Below are 18,298 nucleotides of genomic sequence, written 5' to 3' on the forward strand. Positions count from 1 at the left end.
GCTTGGCGAGATTTTGCATGTCAGTTGTAAACCATTTTTATTTTTTATCATGTGTGGATTAAAATGGTAGAAAGATAACAGAATTCGATAAGTTTAAAGAAATAATGGAAGATCAATTAAAAAGAAAACTACCGCCATGTATCCGTGAGAATTTTATTGATGATGCATAACAAAATTAAATCATAATTCATAAATTAGAAACATACGAAACCGAATGTAAAACAATTAGCGCTAACCAAACAAACCAAAGAACTTTCATATTCCTCTTTTGATAACACTGATAAACAAAGGTTTATTTACATGAAATATTTATAGTGTTTGTATGGCTACAATAAAAATGTAGTTTCATCAAGAATTGATAAATTTCGAATTCAACATCGTGGAAATGGCTGCTTACAACTATGAACTACTGAATTTGTATTAATTTCTAATGTTTAGTAATGCTTCTTGAATTCTCATTTCTTTTTACATATGCCAAAATATCCACAACACTTTGAAAATTAATTTAAAAAGAATAAAACAAAAAAGTCATGCATGCAAACAAGTTAACCCTATAGTTCGTTGGAGTTGCAAATAAACTTAAGCTTTTAAAACAGATTTTTCTTTTCCAATGGAGGTCACGTTTGGTTTTTGTTCAAGAACTGTAAATTTTGAACAAAAACCATGTCTATTCGTTTGCTTATTTTGCTATATCAATCTAACTGAATTGATTATTTCAGAAAGGACTTGTTTCTTAATTAACGTTGGTCATTGTATCCGTGCATAAAATGCTACTTGTTTCAATCGAGTAGTATCCTCAGTAAAAGTTTTTGGATAACTTCGCTAATTTTGCCTGTCATTTTAAAGAGATATTCCAAAACATAAACAGTTTAAAGTATACAGTCATGTGTTTCATCCAAGTTTCAGTCATCTCTTTTCGAGTCGTGCTGTTGCCCAATATTGCAGATTGCTCAGATAATTTATCCAACATAATTTTTAAGGTACCACTCACATTAATATTAAATTAACGATGATAAAGACATCGGCAGGCACCTTCTACCCTGCTAGAAAGCTTAAATAATGTCAGGTTTTTTCTTCGGAGAAAAATATTGTGCACATTTAGTAAGTTAAAGGTTTTGAGGGCATTCCTTAAGCTTACATAAGCGTTCCAATATTGCATTTAAAAGCTACTCCAGGGACTTTTGCACTCTGTAATACCCTTTCTCATTATTATTTTTTTTTTTCCAAAGCGCAATTTTCTGGGATTCAAATTTTTGCGATGGTTTTCGAAAACGTTCGTAATTTTTACGATTAAAAATCGAAACCTCGAATGAGAAAACCAATGCATTCCCACAAAAATAAAATCTTATTTTTATCGTGTTCTTAAATGTTAAATACATCGTTCATGATATGCAACACAAAGTTTTTCTCGCTCTTCTTGCAAATATACAGGGAAGGTGATTCAAACTTCACATGTTTGGGAAAATATTCATTTTATGAGAGGCAAATGTCGAAAAACACTTGCGTAGAAAATCATTGTGGGATTAGGAAATCCCGTGGGGTTTTGCTCTCGATCCCGCGAGATTCGGGATCGGAAACCCTAATCAGCGTAAGAACTGAAGCGACTTACGCGTGTTTTGACTGGGGGTAATTCCAAGTCAAATCAATCAAAAAAAAATCCATTTTGGACCTCACCATTTCCGGTTTTAAAATTGGTGTGAGGGATACATGACAAGATGAGTTATCCTGCCAATTTTTAAAATTCTACTTTAAAAATGTAACGAAATATAGGGCTGTTAATCTGAAAAAGTACGAAAAAAAAACCGAAAAGTTGAAACATTCAAATGACTAACTTCTCTCCTAATTATGTTAGAATAAAAATTCAAAAAACATTGTAATTTAAAGAATAGAGCTTTCTATTGATATAAAACATGACTTTCTTACGGCAGGTTTAAGTTTCAAGGTCATTCACCGTGACTTTTGACCTTTAATATCTCAAAACATGCCCCCTTTGAATTTCTTTAAAAAATATATTTTTTTATAGCTCTAACACTATTTTTTCACTGCACCAAAACTTAGACTGGGATCGCAACGGCAAGGTACTGAAAAAAAAATCAAGAATGTTCACATGTTTTACATTGTGGAATTCCATATGTCAGGTCAGTCACATTCTTGAATTCTTCACCAATTCCGATTTTAATGAAATTTCGTATGAGGACACATACGACAAGATAAGTAATCCTGCCAATTTTCAGAATTCTACTTCAAAAATGTTACGAAATATAGGGCTGTAAAAAACTTGAAAAGCGCAAAATAAACGGAAAGTTGTGACATGCAAATGACTAACTTCTATCCTAATTACAGTAGAATAAAAATTTGAAAACCGTTGTGAAGTTAAAGACTAGAGATTTCTATTGGTATAAAACATGGCTTTCTCGTGACAGGTTATAAATTCAAAGGCATTCACTTTAACTGGTGACTTTGAATAGCTCAAAACATGCCCCCTTAGAATTTTTCCAAAAAAATATATTTTATAGCTCCAACACTACTACTACACCAAAACTTAGGCTGGAGTCGCAATAGCAAGGGACTGCAAAAAAAATCAGAAATGATTAAGCATTTTTGTTTCATGTTTTCATTAAGTCTGTCCAAATATTATTGTTTTAATTATGTTAATAATATGTATATTTCGAAAGAAGTTCCAACAACCAATGTTAGAAATTCTATCCCAAATTAATAAAAATATTTGTTAAAGTCCCAAAGGACCGGCTAAGAGCTTCGAGTTATCAACAGTTCGAAATATCAATAGTTCGAATTACGGGATGTTGTATGTAAACATTCCTGAGGTTTTTTTGCAGTACCTTGACAATACGGTCCCAGCCTAATTTTTAGAAGACGTGTTAGAGCTATAATAGGTATATTTTTAAAGAAATACTAAGGTGGCGTGTTTTGAGACATTCAAGGTCAAAATTCACGGTGAATTGAACCATGGTGAAAACTTGAAAACGTTCACACTGTTGACGCACGGTAAACCTTTAAACTTAAGCCTGTCGTGAGAAATCCATGTTTTATACCAATAGAAATTTCTAGTCTTTAATTTTACAATGGTTTTTAAGTTTTTATTCTACTGTAATTAGGATAGCAGTTAGTCATTTGCATGTCACAACTTTCCGTTTATTTTGCACTTTTAAAGTTTTTAACAGCCATGTGTTTCATAACATTTTTGAAGTAGAATTCTAAAAGTTGGCAGGATTACTTATCTTGTCTGTATTCTTCTCACAAAATTTCATCAAAATCGGAAATGCTGAGAAGGTCAAGAAGGTGACTGACCTGACATATGGAATTCCACAATGTAAAACATGTGAACGTTTTTTTTTCAGTACCTTGGCATTGCGATTCCAGTCTAAGTTTTAGTGTAGTGGAAGAATAGTGTTAGAGCTATAAAATATATTTTTTTGAAGAAATTCTAAGGGGGCATGTTTTGAGATATTCAAGGTCAAATGTCACGATGAATGGACTTGAAACGTAAACCTGTCGTAAGAAAGTCATGTTTTATATCAATAGAAAGCTATATTCTTGAACTTTACAATGTTTTTTGAATTTTTATTCTACTATAATTAGGGGAGAAGTTACAGTCATTTGAATGTCACGACTTTTCATTTTTTTCATACTCTTTCCGTTTTTTAACAGCCCTGTATTTCGTAAAATTTTTAAAGTAGAATTCTGAAAATTGGCTGGATTACTTATTTTGTCATATGTGTCCCTCACATCAAATGTCGTTAAAATCAGAAATGCTGAGGTCAAGAAGGTGATTGATCTGACATGGAATTGCCCTAGATCGACTTTAGCTCTGAGCGTAGTATATTTTGGCTGCGAAACGTTACTTTCATAAATGAAGCGCTCAGGATTAAAATCGATCACTTCGAAATGAACTTTTACCATTCTTATTAAAAAAAAATTAAAGGCTTTTCTAAAATAAATCTGCTTTAAGTTTTCCGAAAACTACTTTTGTCACCCTCGCAGAATGGATATTTATTTTCCCATTTAAAGCATTTGCTTGAAACCCAGATTAAGTTTTTCGCATTTCTACTGTTATAAATTTCAACTGAACTTAACCATTCAAGCAACCATTATGCCAAAAATAAAAAGTTTTCAGCAGGTACTACTTTCAGTTCAAGTTGAACGCAATTGGAAAAGGAAAATGTGGGAAAGTCATCTCAAAAATAGACTCTTAACTACCAAAGGATAAATTTTGAAGAAGTTCAATTACAACATTTTTTTAACATTGTTTCAATTTGTAATTTTATAACCGTCTAATATGGTAAACATCGTAAGACATAATATTTTATCTTACATGATAAAATATGTTACTTAATGTGATAAAGTAGGTTATCTAATGCGGTAGGATATGTTCTCGCGCGATAAGATATCGCACTCTGGCAAGGAAAGTGACAGAATTCAAAAAAAAAAAAAAAACATTGGAGAAAATCTAGGTTTTATACAAAAGTGTTTAGCTATTTAATCTCAAATCTTAAATATGCGTCAAAAATTTATAATGTCATGTTTACTGGTTAGTTTTTGTGGCCTAAATTAATAATGCATACTTACAGTTCGCAATTTTTTTCTTCTAGATCAGGAGTCTCGAAACCTTTTTTGCTCAAGGGCCACATTGTAAATTTTTGGAGGCAAGGCGGGCCAACAATATTTCAGTTCAGATTGTTCAGTTATTTTTGGTCAAATGAAGGGGGAAAACAGGTAAGCGAAGATCCTCCAGAATTTTTTTGAAATTGAAATCTCAAAAATGCTATTTTAAACTATCTTTGTTGACTTTAGGAGGAAATGAAAGTTTAAACTCTCCCCTAGAGAAAGGCAGTTGCCCCTTCTTGCCTTCCTCTGGCTACGATCATGCTTAGTAGTGGTTGAGATTTTCTTGGTTTAGTTTTTTTCGAAATTGCTTAAAAAGAAATATAATAGAAGAAAAAAATACGTTTGAGTTTGTAAGCTTCCCGCGGGCCGGAAAAAAACTGCTCCGGGCCGGATTTGACCCGCAGGCCGCAGGTTGGGGAGCTTTAGATTATGAAATTTTAATGATTTGTTACTAATAACTATATCACTTCCACGCCACCGTGCAGCAGTTAAGATTACTTATGATAACTTTTTGCGAGTTTTGTGGCAAGAAAGGGCATTAAACTTAGATTCTAAATCAATAGCTTACTTTTTTCCTAATTATGAGTTGTGTCGCTCTCCTTGTCGGGGTGCGATACGTTCTCACCCGTGACAGAATGTTATATCTCACGTGACAGAATCATGTGATGATTCAGAAAAGAAATTGCTAAATTACGCTTAGTACATTCCTCAAAATGTAATTTAAAACAAATATAATATCAAAGACAAAACAATGTTAAGGCTTCCTTGTCATCAACAGAGCACTATATTAAGTTGGGCGGAAAGGGGTAGAATGGGTCATTTTTGTTCTATTTTCACATTTAACGTTTTATGAGAGAAAAATCGCTATATTATCATGTTTTACTTACGTTTTGATGTAAGACTCACCCTAACCCTAGTCATGCAATTTCAGGACAAATCCCTTAACTTTAAATTAACGAAAAGTAGCTACAAATGTGTTGACTCATTTTAATCCATGATGGGTCGGAACGAGTGTTCATGCAAAAATGATGCTTATTAAGAACATTAACGGATTTGTTTGTTGTGAAAGTAACTACTGTCCGCCTCTGGCAAGTTGAACTTCGCTAGCAGGCCAATTAAACGGTTCCATTTGTTAAAATAGGGGTGAAGAAAAACGGCTGAAGGTCGATTGGCTTAATGCCCAACAATAATTGGTTAGGTCCAACTCTGCGCCTAACAATTCTTCTTACTGATTGCTCTCCCTTGAAAGAAATGGACTTCCTCAAGGCCATAGCTCAACTTCTCGGAGGCGAACAGTACAACAAACAGACGAGAAAATAACTTAAGCAACTTTATTTTCATATTTTGTAATGATGTTGACACTAAATCTAATATTCCAATAATTTTAGGCCTTTTCCACAATATTAATCATCTCTTTTTTCCGAAAATACATAACAATTCGCCATTCATAATTTTGTTTAATATTTTATTGTATTTTCTTACTATCAGCATGTGTGATTTGACCTATAAATGTAATTACGTACTAAACATTAAGGAGAAATCTGCTAAGCCTAAGCAGGGATGCACCCCTGGGGCAGGGTGGGGAATCATGGCGCAGGACTGCGCAATTTAAATTTTTAGAGGGGTGTTGTAAGGAGTATTTTTCACTTATTTCGGGGGGGGGTTGCTTTCAGGGGGCTTTGCAACATTTAGGGGACTGCGCCTTTGCTCTTAGGGGGGTTGGGCACCCCTGAACCTAACTATAACATATTTTACTCCATTCAAAATAAAATGAAATAAATAGGGAAAAAAATATTTTCTTATCTGACAGCATTCAGCGACTGCAATAATCTTCTGTCATGAGGAAATACTTTTAATTTTCCCTGTTATTTAATAAAATTTAGAAGATTCTTGGAAGTTTGTAAAATGCTTCATGCTGGTTAAATGTTTTCTGCCCGTTGTTATTTTAATGAGAGAAACTTTGAGATTAAAATTTCTTGCCAACAAACGGAGAAATATTATTACAAACTTTGGTTTTAGGAAAAAGAAATATTTCATACCTGCCAACATTAACTGAGAAAAAATCCAGTTGATGATTGAGACACACTGCAATATCACATTTTTCAGTGTTATTTTGGGGAAAAACGAACTTTTTTACTGTCCATCAAAGTACAATTAAATGTAACTTCCTTTCATGACATACACAATCGAGAGAAATTCTCAAAACTAAGGAACCTCCCGGAAAAACCAGTAGAGTTGGCAGGTATGTATTATTGAGTTATTTACAAACTGACCCATTTTATCCTACGATCCATTTTACCCCACCTCACCCCACTGAAACTGGTAACTGTAGAAGAAAGTTGTTATTTAGCTTAAAAGTACCAAAATGTATTCAATAAAAAACGAAGATGTTTTTATTGTTAGTATTTACTATTGCATTACTGGAAGAAAAAAAAAATCAAAATATGATGCATTCATTGCGTACAAAAACCGAAAATAAGTTTTAAATTTTAATAACCTTAATTTAAATGAATCATAGCCACGAATACTCTTGATCAGATCACCTTTCAAACAAAAAGAAAATTAAAATCTTCATTTGTTTAAGAGCTACGATGCCACATACACAGAGAAACACACGTTAAACATGAAAACTTGTTTTTTTTTTTTGAGCAATCACGATTGCTTATTGCTTTTATTTGACTGTTTTTGTAGAGCTATCATTTAGTTTTCCCGCCAGCACCCTCTGCAGCACCACCGTCGACCAGCTCCTCACGATGCTGCTCCTATAGCGAAAGCCGTCTCCAGGTTGCGTCAATATCCTACACTTACACGCATACATACACAATTACACGCATACATACACAACTACACGCACACATACACCTAAACACACACATACACCTAAACACACACAACTACCAACACACTCATGCCTGCACACAGACACAAACACACATGCCTACACACACATACCCCTACACACAAACACACATACCCTCCACACAAACACACATACCCTCCACACAAACACACACGCCTACATACACACACACACACTGGTGATTGCGAAAAACATAATTTGAATTCAAGATGTCAAAATTCAATTTTTTTTTTTTTTTTTTTTGCTTAGTGTGTTAAAAAGATGAAACAAAATATTGATTTTTACAAGCTCCTCAAAGTGCGGTTCAGAAATCTTCTAATGTATTTTGCACATAAGAGATAGGAGCTGAAAAACAGAGATACGCACAATGAGGTGATGAGTAGTTATAATGGTACCTCTACATAGTATAAAATGAAGTCTCCAAAAAGCGTCTGTGTGAACTCGCAAAACTCGAGAACTACCCGGCCGATTTCGCTGAAATTTTCACAGTTTGTTCTTTTAAGTCCTGAAAAGGTTTGCAGAGTAGTTCGAAAATAATTCGATGAATAGTTCTTTTTTTATTCCAATTTAATACCGATTTTCCCATAGATTCCCGAATATGGGGGTTAAAAATTACTTGCACATATTAATATTATATATCGTTGGAAAGAGCAGAATTTCCTGCGTTCTACGCAATTTGTTTCAATGATCTAACTTAATTACGGCGGGAGTTTACGTTTTTAGCTCGAATTTGTTTAGGCTTAGCTGAAATTTAGGCAATACTTTCTTCATTAAATTTATCAATAAAAAGTGAAGGAATTGTCATACAGTTTTCTTTTTGACACCATTGAAAAGAGCTGCTTTATTTACTCCAGATCTAACGCGACCTATGGTCGAAAGTTTAACCCTCTATCTCCATTAGAAAAAAGTTACAAGCAAATTAAATGAAGTTCAAAAATCTACTCTCTGATCAAGTTTTTAACCATTTTATTTTGCGTTTCCACGGTAACGCTTTTTGAATCCATTATTTCCATCTTTCTCATTTTCAAATCTTAAACTTATTTTTTTGTGTTTCCATGGTTAGGCTTTTTAAATCCATCTTTCTCATTTTATTTTAATTTCTTAGAAGTATTTTAATATCTGTCGTCAGTGTTTGGAGAGGAAATCTTGCAACATGTTTTTTTTCTTTTATTTATGACTGATTGTTGAATATAAGTCACTTGACACAATTTTTATTTTCAAGGTAGACCGGGCAAAGCCGGGCAACGCAGCTAGTTAATTTTAAAATAAGATGCATTAGGGCCATTCCACGAAAAAGTTAACACTTTGTCTCGCACGTGACCGTTCATGTATTTCATTTAAAAGTAATTTCAAAGGGGTAATAACGAAATTATTTGCTCAATAAATCACACGTTGTAATTTGTTTCGCAGAAAAAAAATTTTCATTAAATATTTCCAAATGAAATATATGTGCGGGACAAAAGGACCGTTTTCCGTGGAATGGCCCATTAACGTTGCACAAAAGATAGGAATGAATAATAGTGACATGTGCAACTTACAATAATGTGTACAAGGGATGGAGGAATGTTGAGTTTATCAGGTATGACAGTTGAGCCATAGTTTTCCTGCGTTTTCACATTGTAAATGCTTAACCAGTCTATGTCGTCCACCGTCATTTTTCCAGGTAGCAAAAGCTCAACATCTTTTCCAGAATATGAGGCAAGAGTGTTCAGACTACAGAAAGAAACAAATATTGAACTAAATATTTAAAATGTCAAATTATGCAAAGTATTTTTTCGCAGACGGGCAGAAAATTACTCTCTCTCTCTCAACAAAAAAAAAAGCAATAGTGGATCTGAAAGTTTTTAATAAGAGTTCAATTTTTTCATCACATCTACTCAACTGATACAGTAGAATTCGAAAAACTCGGTACTCGATAACCTGGGCGTTTTCTGAAAACTCGGCCATGGTTCCGGCAGAACGAAAAAAACAGCGCGAAGAACCTGCTGCACGCGTGATCCTGGTAATTCGGAATGTTGAATGTTTACGAACTGAGCCACTTTTTGGTTCACATTACGTCTTGTTTTCGGGGTCTACTGTATAAAAACTATATTTAACATAATGAAAGACTATGTTTAACGTAAAAAAGCTCAAAAAGAGGTTTTAAGTGTTTTCATTTAGTCATTGTAAATTAATTTATGACAAGCAACAAAGGAAGCGTGCGTAAAGAAAGCAAGTGTAAAGTGGTTAAGTCACAAAACGCTGCGTTTCATATCTCGGTTAGTATTTGTCGTACTAATGTCGAACTTTTTCTACTTAAAAGATTTTCCAAAGGAGATTATTTCCCTAAAATATAAATTGTTAGACATAAGGGTTCGAATAAAACTTTTAGATTTCATATTTTTTATTAATTTTCTTTTTTGTTTCAAAATTTCAATTTATTGACTCTACATCTTATATTTTGGGCATTTTTACAATTAGAAGTATGCATCCAGGACGAAACCATTGCGAAAGCAGGTCTTGCAGGTGAAACTGGGAGACGCTGTATATAAAAGTAGAGAAGTTTTAAACAAAAATAGCTTTGAATGACTGTATAGATGAATACAACTTACTATCCTCTTTCATCTGGTATCTTGCTTCCGAATGAAGTAGGTTGAGGACCAACACCAACCCAGAAATATACATCTAAAAGCAATTAAAAACACCATATCAAAACTCGAGATATTAAGCAAATCTTAATAATATCAACAACTTGGAAATTTTTGCTGTGAATTTTTGGAAAAATTTTAGGCTGATTAACTTTGTGGATGAAAATTAGAGTTTCAAACTAAGTTTCATGTTTGAATTTTTTTAACAAAAAGGTCATAGTCCACATTTTAGGAGAAGTAAACTGGTCATGTCTTTTACTGATAAGAAATAATTGCACCAAACTAATCGGAGTAGCCATATATTTGATTCGATATACTGTACTGTAAAGATGTGTAATGAAAAAATAATTCTTTTAAAAAATTGTTTAATTAATGCTATAAAAAGTCGCTACTTTACCTTTTTCATTAATTGCATAACATTTCTTGAGTCATATCTGTTGAAATAGTAATTAATATGTTTTCATAAAGGACCCCAATGAAAGCACCTGTTTTTATTCGCGTTTTCTTACACCGCACCAGTTTGAAAAAGTATATATATGAGGCAGTGAGAATAGTACAGTAAAAATAGGGGTCGGACCCAAACATCCAAAAAAAAATTAAACCTGTTGCAAATTGTTTATTACCCTCCCAATAAGAACAGGTAAAAAGTCCCACCCCATTGTGCCTCGGGTTTCGGAATGTGGGGCATCTAAAACTTGCTGTTTTGGGTACTCTTTCGGAATTTTTAGAGTGAATTTCAAGTTTGAATATTATGTCATACTAAATTTAAAAGCATTGAATTAAAGGCGTTTACCTCCCAAGTGGAATTACACAACCCATCAATGCTACAGAGGCCCTCAATCCGAGTAAATGAGACAGTACCCCCGAACCCCCACTCTTCCATACATTTCAAGTGGAAATATTTTATGCAAAGTTAAAGTTAGAAATAAAGTGTGTCCATCCTCCAAATGCGATTGCGCACCTCCTCCCAAAGCTACAACATCCCTCTCAAATAAAATAATACCCCTCAGAGCAAACACAAGATATGAGGCGCAAAAAGTATTCTAGAGCAGAAGGGTTGGCTGTTGTAATAGGACGCAGATGATATTTCTGTGGTGCTTTCTCCTTTGTACCCATCAAAAACGACACTAGCTTTCCCATACTTTCAAGTGACATTTACCCTGCATTGCTGACATATTTCCTTGAAGCTTGCCGAAAAAAAAACATGTTCGAGAGGGTATCTTCCATCTATAACATATATGACTCCAGCTGTTTGTTTTGTGATGGTGGATGGATCTTTTGCTTCAGATCACAACATTTTAACGATACGGGATTTCTTCCCTTCCGAAACCAGATTCATCGAATACTGTTAGAAGATCAGCGCATAACTCGTACTAGAAGTTTTTAACAATTTGTTACTCCATCTTTGCTGTTCATATCATTTGATGTAAGAGATAGTTTGGGATTGCACATCTTTTCAGATGGTATCGTATTACCCCGCATTATCTGGAATGCCGGAAAAAAGCGAGGTTGACCAACATGCCGGGAAATTCAAATTTTCCGGCATGCCGGATAATTTGAGGTTTGTTTTGCAACAAAACAAAAGTAAATTTCCCCATTCAGTTAAAATCTGAATGCAAAACACTGTAAGGAAAAAAAGAAATAAATCCAAAAAGTAAACTTCTTTGTAAAAAAAAAAATTGTATTGCATATAATATGTGCTTGTTATTTATGGTATGTCATTAGTAATGGATTTAATTACATGCCAATAAAGTAATCAACTCCATAGCCATCATCGTTACTGCGATGTTCATATTTTTTAAAAAATTATTTTAGGTTTCTTTTAAAGGGGTAAGTTTAATTTTTATTTATTGGATAGCTATGCTAAATTCTTTAGCACTGGTTTAGGGCTTACTGCTGAAATGTTTGCTTACTTAGTTTTAATTTAATTTTTATAAAATTATTCTTTATTAAACAATGTTTTTCTTGTTAAAATAACAAATGACATTGTTAGCAAATATTTTTCAAAATTAAACTGTTTATTAATACTAATAAGATATGCATAGAACTTACATTCATTTTTAAGCTGAACATATTTTTTATAGTATTATTTTTCCCCCTTAAACTCGATTTTTCCGCCATGCCAAAAAGGACCAGGCAAGTGTTGTTGAAATTCTGTTGACCTCCGAATTTTGCGGCATGCCGGATAATACGGTAACTACTCTCGTAACAGCAGCTAGAGATATAACTGCATACCTCCTTTACAAAGAAATGCCACTAAATGTTTTGCCTTCCACATCCTTTTATATTACTACCCCAACGTTAAAGGACTCATCACACTTCACCTCATTATCAGCGATCGAGCAGTATCGGCGAGCAACACCACTACCAACTTGAGTCAATAGTCCTGAATTCAAAGCTTCAAACAAAGCTTCAAGCTCAATTCAAAGCTGAAGTGAATTGAGTCCTGTAGAGAGAGAAGAGCAGTATTTAGCATTCTACGGTTGTATTGCTCAATGCTCTCATCAAGACTTCTATCGTTGAATCACTACAGGTTCTGGTCACTGTTTGGTTCTGGTCCAAATTTGTCACTGCGTTAGATCGTTGGATAGCTGCTGAAACACCTTTATCAATTTTTTTCTTATCGCATTATGTATTGAAAAGTTTCAGATAGTGTTGCAAGTATATGTGCGCATATTTAGCATAATTCACATAACCGGCTGCGTAAAAGAGAGGCGGCTAGGTGTTTGCAATCAGGATCCCCCACCGACTTAGAGGGCACAGAATTGCAGCATTGCCCGTCTCACTATTGACAGCTTCGGCTTATCACCCTTATGGTGATGGAAAAAGATTGTAGAAAAGTTGAAGTAAAATAATTAAGAAGGTGGGAAACTTCAGTCAATTTGGACTTTTCTTATGCAGCACAGGTATTTTGTTTTAGATATCACTCCAGCGGTCTGAACAGTTTAATAACTCCAAACACAACTAAATTGGATACTGAGCTCGCTTAGATCTTTTAGAGTTATCCTTCTGACATTACTATATCATTGTGTGGCATTTTGTACGTCGGAAAAGTTTAAAAAGCAGTGAAATTTTTTCGTGAACTTCACTGCTATCGTTGATTTTAGAATGCAAATTCAGCCCCCCCCCCCCCAAAAAAAAAGCTATAGCGTGCCCCTCAAGCGTGACAGGGTACCCATCCAGAATAAAAGTCATCAAAAAAGAAAGAAATACCCCTTGAAAAAGCTGCTTTAAAAATTCCAAACGCAATCTGCGTCATGGACCAGCGCCTGTGCATCCCGGTTAATTAGCATTTTTTTCTATGAGAGTTTATTATTTTACTGTTATGGAGTGTGGATTCTGCGACTTAAGTATTTGTTTTAAGTAATAAAAATTATTTTTATTTAAAAAAGAGTTATTTCGTCCCCCCCCCTTTCCCCCCAAAACCCGACACGCAAAGTGCTGGGACTTGATGCCGCTTCTTGCTGGAAGGGTAAGACGTAATTTGCAACAGGTTTCAACCTTTATTATTGTTATTATTATTGGGTTCGGCATTTTTTGGTCAAATTTTACTGTACTAAAGCAAAGGGATGTAAGTGGACATTTTCAAGTTTTGGGTAAAACGACTATAAAGTTAACGTTCTAGGTAGGCTTTAATTAATTTTTTTTTAATCATGCTGTACAGCAGCACCTACCAGGGCTACTAGTACCATTTCTTGCCCCAATACAGAGTAGAGGTTCACCCTACCATTTGTGTACTGGTTATCTCCAAATTTTTAATTTTGCCACTTACATTTCCTTTGCTTCTCACTTCCTCATATGTATACTTTTCCTTTGTTGATAGAACAAACTTTTTTAGGTTAAACTTAGCTCATTAAGATGCTTGTCTACAGCTTTTTATCAGTTGAAATGGGAAGCAATTATATGGCGGTCTTACCTGTCTCGTTTCCATTGTAAAATAAATTAAGTATTGTTATCGTTTTGGAATCTTGAACAACGACTCCATCCGACTGAACACCGTGAGAATTTCTGCTGAGCTCAGAGATTCGCTGTGGGGAAGGAGGCTCCAAACCTTCTGGAATGTACACATCGGCCAAATTGTTCTAATAAAATTCAGAATTTAAAAAATTTATTTGCATCTGTTAAAATAATTTCAAAGAAGTAAACAGTGTTTTAGGAAACAGAGTAGCATAACTCTTATTCAGAATGGATGACGCTTTTCAAAAAAATAAGGTGCTTAGGCTTGGTAATAAAGTGTGTACATTTAACTCATTCGCATATTATGCTTGTTTCTTCAAGCCCTTCTGCCGTGAGCAAGTAAACGGCAGTATCTGCAGAAAATGAGTTTGAGATACTTGAAGAAACGAGTCTTGGATTCAATATGAATAATCAGAAATGTTGGAAGTTTTTTTTTTTTTTTCAGTAGAAACCAAGTAATCAAATACAATAAAACTTAAAAAGGATGACAAAAATGCAAAACGAAAAATTTACAGTTACTGCTATTTACCTGGCCACGGCAGACTTGTTATGATGTTTTCTCAATGATTTAAAATTTCAGTAAGTACGTAAAACACGTAAGATGACTTTTCAAATTAATATTACGTAATATGAAAATGTGAGATGAAGGCCAGATACAGGGTACGGCATATCAACCTCCAGTATTTGGAGAAGGGGATATGTGAGTTGTGGTAAGGATAGAAGTGGTACTCATTTTTACTATATTGCTTTTAAGCTTATGATGCTTCACACAGAGCATGATAATGTACTTGAAAACGATTTTAACATAAGCTTTTAAATAAATTAAAATAGTTTGTGCTTTTTTAGTTCTTATAACTGTTTTACAGTATTAACTGCTGACCAACTATTTAGTAGCAAAAAAAATGAAATAAATACTAATCATAGTAATAATAGTTTTTTTCTGAAATAATTAACCATAAATTTATAAGATAAAACCCATGTAAAGTACATCGCTCCTGAATTAAAGAGTTTTCTTTAGGGGCTGTCCGTAAATAAGCGGACTTTTTCTCAACATTTTTTGACCCCCCTTTCCCCTTTGTCATTAGTGTCACATTCATCTTACTCCTTTCCAATCTCTTTGTCACAAGTCACGCAATTTTTCAAAAGCATATTGTCGTAAAAAAGCGTGATGCCACATTTCTTGTCACCCTCCCATATGTCACAATTTCAAGAACATAGGCTTCCCCCCCCCCCCCGTTAAGGGGTGACGTCGTGAATAAAACCAATAATCAACGCAATTCCCAAATCGGGGGAAAATTACGATTTATTTTTTTTTATACGTATTAATTTTTTAGTTATTTGTCCTTCATTTGCGTTACATAATTACTTGCTTCTTACACTTTCCTTTAATTTTGCGCAAAACGAGCTCAACTTTTGCTGAAAATTTGTACCGTGACAGCAGGGCCTACGAAAGGCCATGTCAGTCTAGTAGGAAACTAGGTGCCCGGCGTTTGGGGCAACTGGTTCAGATCGGAGTTTATAAACTTTATAAGAGGGGAGGGGCCGAGTGACCAAACTAACAATGGTAACCGAACCCTTGGTTCCCGGCGATCCTGCTTAACATAAGGTAGCTGGTGCATCCAAAAAGTGGAGGATAAAAGGAAGCAGGTTAGATGGGTGGTGCATCTGAAACTGACTTGAAAAAAAATATTTAAAAAAAAATCAGCACTTTACGTTCAAAGTCACAACTAAATGACACTAAAAAATTTGGAACATGGCCTTAAAAAATCGGGAAAGATGGTCACAGGGGGGGGGGGGAGGACACAGAAAGCTCCATTTTAATTTTCATAAAATTAAATAACATGACATAAATGTTAAACACACTTGAGTCAGCTCTCTTTCTTTAAACGCATGAATCGATCAATTTTATCACTTTTCGACGGATTGATAATTTTGAACTTAAAAAAGCGCGTAGAGCCCCTTCTTCTGAAAGTGAGGAAGCAGGTATCCCCCGTACGAGCCACCTATGCCGCTTAGCACGCTATTTTCATAATTTCTAGACTATTGATTGAACCAAAATAAAATATTCCCCCCTAATACATTTTATACTTGATTATTTACAATCAAAAGTAGTTTTAAATTACTCACTTGTTCTCGTATGTCCCAGACAGCAAGCCATTTGATGGATGACAGCTTTCTGTTGTCCGGCAACTTGAGTGTGACATCTGTATTGACATACCTTTGCAGGCGGTTCGTTCTGCAAGACAAAATCAATAATTTTAACTATCGGAAAAAAACTCTAAACACTTTATAACGTTCTACTGTACTCTAAACACTTTATCGCAATAAAACTCTAAACACTTTATAAACGATAAAAGATGAAATTTCCTCAATATTGGTTTTAACATTACACGATTAAAGGGTAAAAGCAACAAAGAGCATATTTTTAAATAAATGTTGCAGTTTGTGAAAATGATGTGATTAAAATGCTCAGTTCATTTGAGAATGTGGAAGCGTCAATTTTCTTGACTGTTGCAAAATGTTGGAAGGAAGCAACCAAGAGATCTCCACACTTAGTTTTATTCTCTCGCTTAGAGGATCATTCCATAGAAATGTCAACCTCAACCTCAGAAATTTTTTTTCCACAAAGCCTTAATCGTGATCTATCATTTCATTCAGCATACTTTCTAGTACATAAATCCAGTAACAGTTTGCAAAAATTTCATTCGGTATTTTTCTTCTGGCTCTAAACGTGCGAGGTTGTAGAAAAAGCTTAGCATGTGCAAAAAACATGCGTCTACGTTTTCTTGTGTAATGTAAAAATTTTTGCAAATTTTTAAAAGAACTATGTTGAGTCTAAATGATTAGATGTTGTCCAATAAAATTTACTATTCTTTTTGCATTCATTATAAGATAAGTATTTTAATTAGTTTGGTTATTTCACTGAAAATATTTACGTTACGTTAGTCACGAAAATGTACTATTTTCTGCTTAAAAACTAAACCAGATGATTGAACCAAACAGCACTTTTTATTTTGTTACATCCCTGCCATATCTACTTAAAAAGTGCAAAATATATATTTCAGTATCAGTAGATATAAAATAATTAGTGTGACTAACATAACATTTGAGCTGTGACTATCGTAACAGTTTGCATGTGACTAACGTAACATTTTAAAAATGACTGCTAATATTTATGTTATTTAATTTAATGTACATTTTCATGAACAATTTTGAATATGTGGGCATTCTATACTGATTCAAAATATAAAGGTTGAAAAATACCAGTAAAATTACATTGTATAGACCTTCTGTTTACGTAGAAAAATACTTTTTTAAATGTCTTTATAAAGATACTTCCAATTTAAAGAATTATTAAAAAAGAAAAAAGGTGAGTAAAGCAAACTGAGTACTCTGCTGAATGTGCATTCAACACAAGAATCCAAGCTTAAGAATCAAGATAATAGAAATACAGTCTCAAAAAAGGAGAACGTCTCTATTTTTTAGAAAATACATCTCCACCTATTATTAAAATGAAGTAATGGCTGCTCGTTGGAAAACATTTGAAGATATTATATGATACAGTGACAATAAGCGCTGCTGCCGTATATTTCAGAAAATGCAAGAATAATCATTTAGAAATTCAAACATTTGCGGTGATACCTGGAATTAAAATGCATTCTGCAAAAACGTTCGAATATTTTTTTTTTCAATGTTACATTTTAATTCAAAAGCATGCACAACACTATTCGTTCGATGAATCAGTAAACCTTAAAAAATAATGCCATTGAAAAGTACTACGGAGTTTCTAATGACGATAACTAGTATATGGGCAGAATACTAGAATTCGGTGAAACTATCGATTTGCATAAAGTTAATTTTTTAAAAGAGAGATATTTAGGATTTAATTAGCCCAAGAATGATGTTACTCAGTTTGTAAAAGCAGTTTTTTTTATTTGTTTATTTTATTTTCGCACATTCGAGTTGAGTTAATTGAACTGAATCCTTCCATTCAATTTCTTACAGTAATATAGAAAAAAAGTAAAGAAAGAACTATAATGCAACACAAAGAAAGTTCCTAAAAAGTGTAAAAGTAATATAAGAGCAAGAAATTAATTATAAAAAGTTTTTTATATGCATTCATTGCTTGTTATTCGATGGTTACGTTAGTCACGTTACGTTACACACAGTTTTTCGTAAAAGTACCCTTAAGTGCCAAAAAAGATTCCTCTGTAACAAATGTGTAGTA

At 33.8% G+C, this 18,298-nt stretch overlaps 1 protein-coding gene across 1 annotated transcript in view; it reads right to left on the bottom strand.

The window, feature by feature from the left end:
- Window positions 1-18,298, bottom strand: part of LOC129220585 (protein Skeletor, isoforms B/C-like) — a 102,153-nt gene that overhangs the window by 64,168 nt on the left and 19,687 nt on the right. Inside the window, exons 4-7 of the mRNA XM_054855017.1 lie at window positions 16,198-16,306; window positions 14,030-14,195; window positions 10,078-10,150; window positions 9,025-9,199 (exon numbers count right to left, since the gene is read on the bottom strand). Coding sequence (XP_054710992.1) covers window positions 9,025-9,199; window positions 10,078-10,150; window positions 14,030-14,195; window positions 16,198-16,306 — 523 coding nt within the window. The remainder of the gene's footprint in view (window positions 1-9,024; window positions 9,200-10,077; window positions 10,151-14,029; window positions 14,196-16,197; window positions 16,307-18,298) is intronic.

The sequence above is a fragment of the Uloborus diversus genome, chromosome 4 (assembly GCF_026930045.1).
Source record: "Uloborus diversus isolate 005 chromosome 4, Udiv.v.3.1, whole genome shotgun sequence".
NCBI classification, from domain to species: Eukaryota; Metazoa; Arthropoda; class Arachnida; order Araneae; family Uloboridae; genus Uloborus; species Uloborus diversus.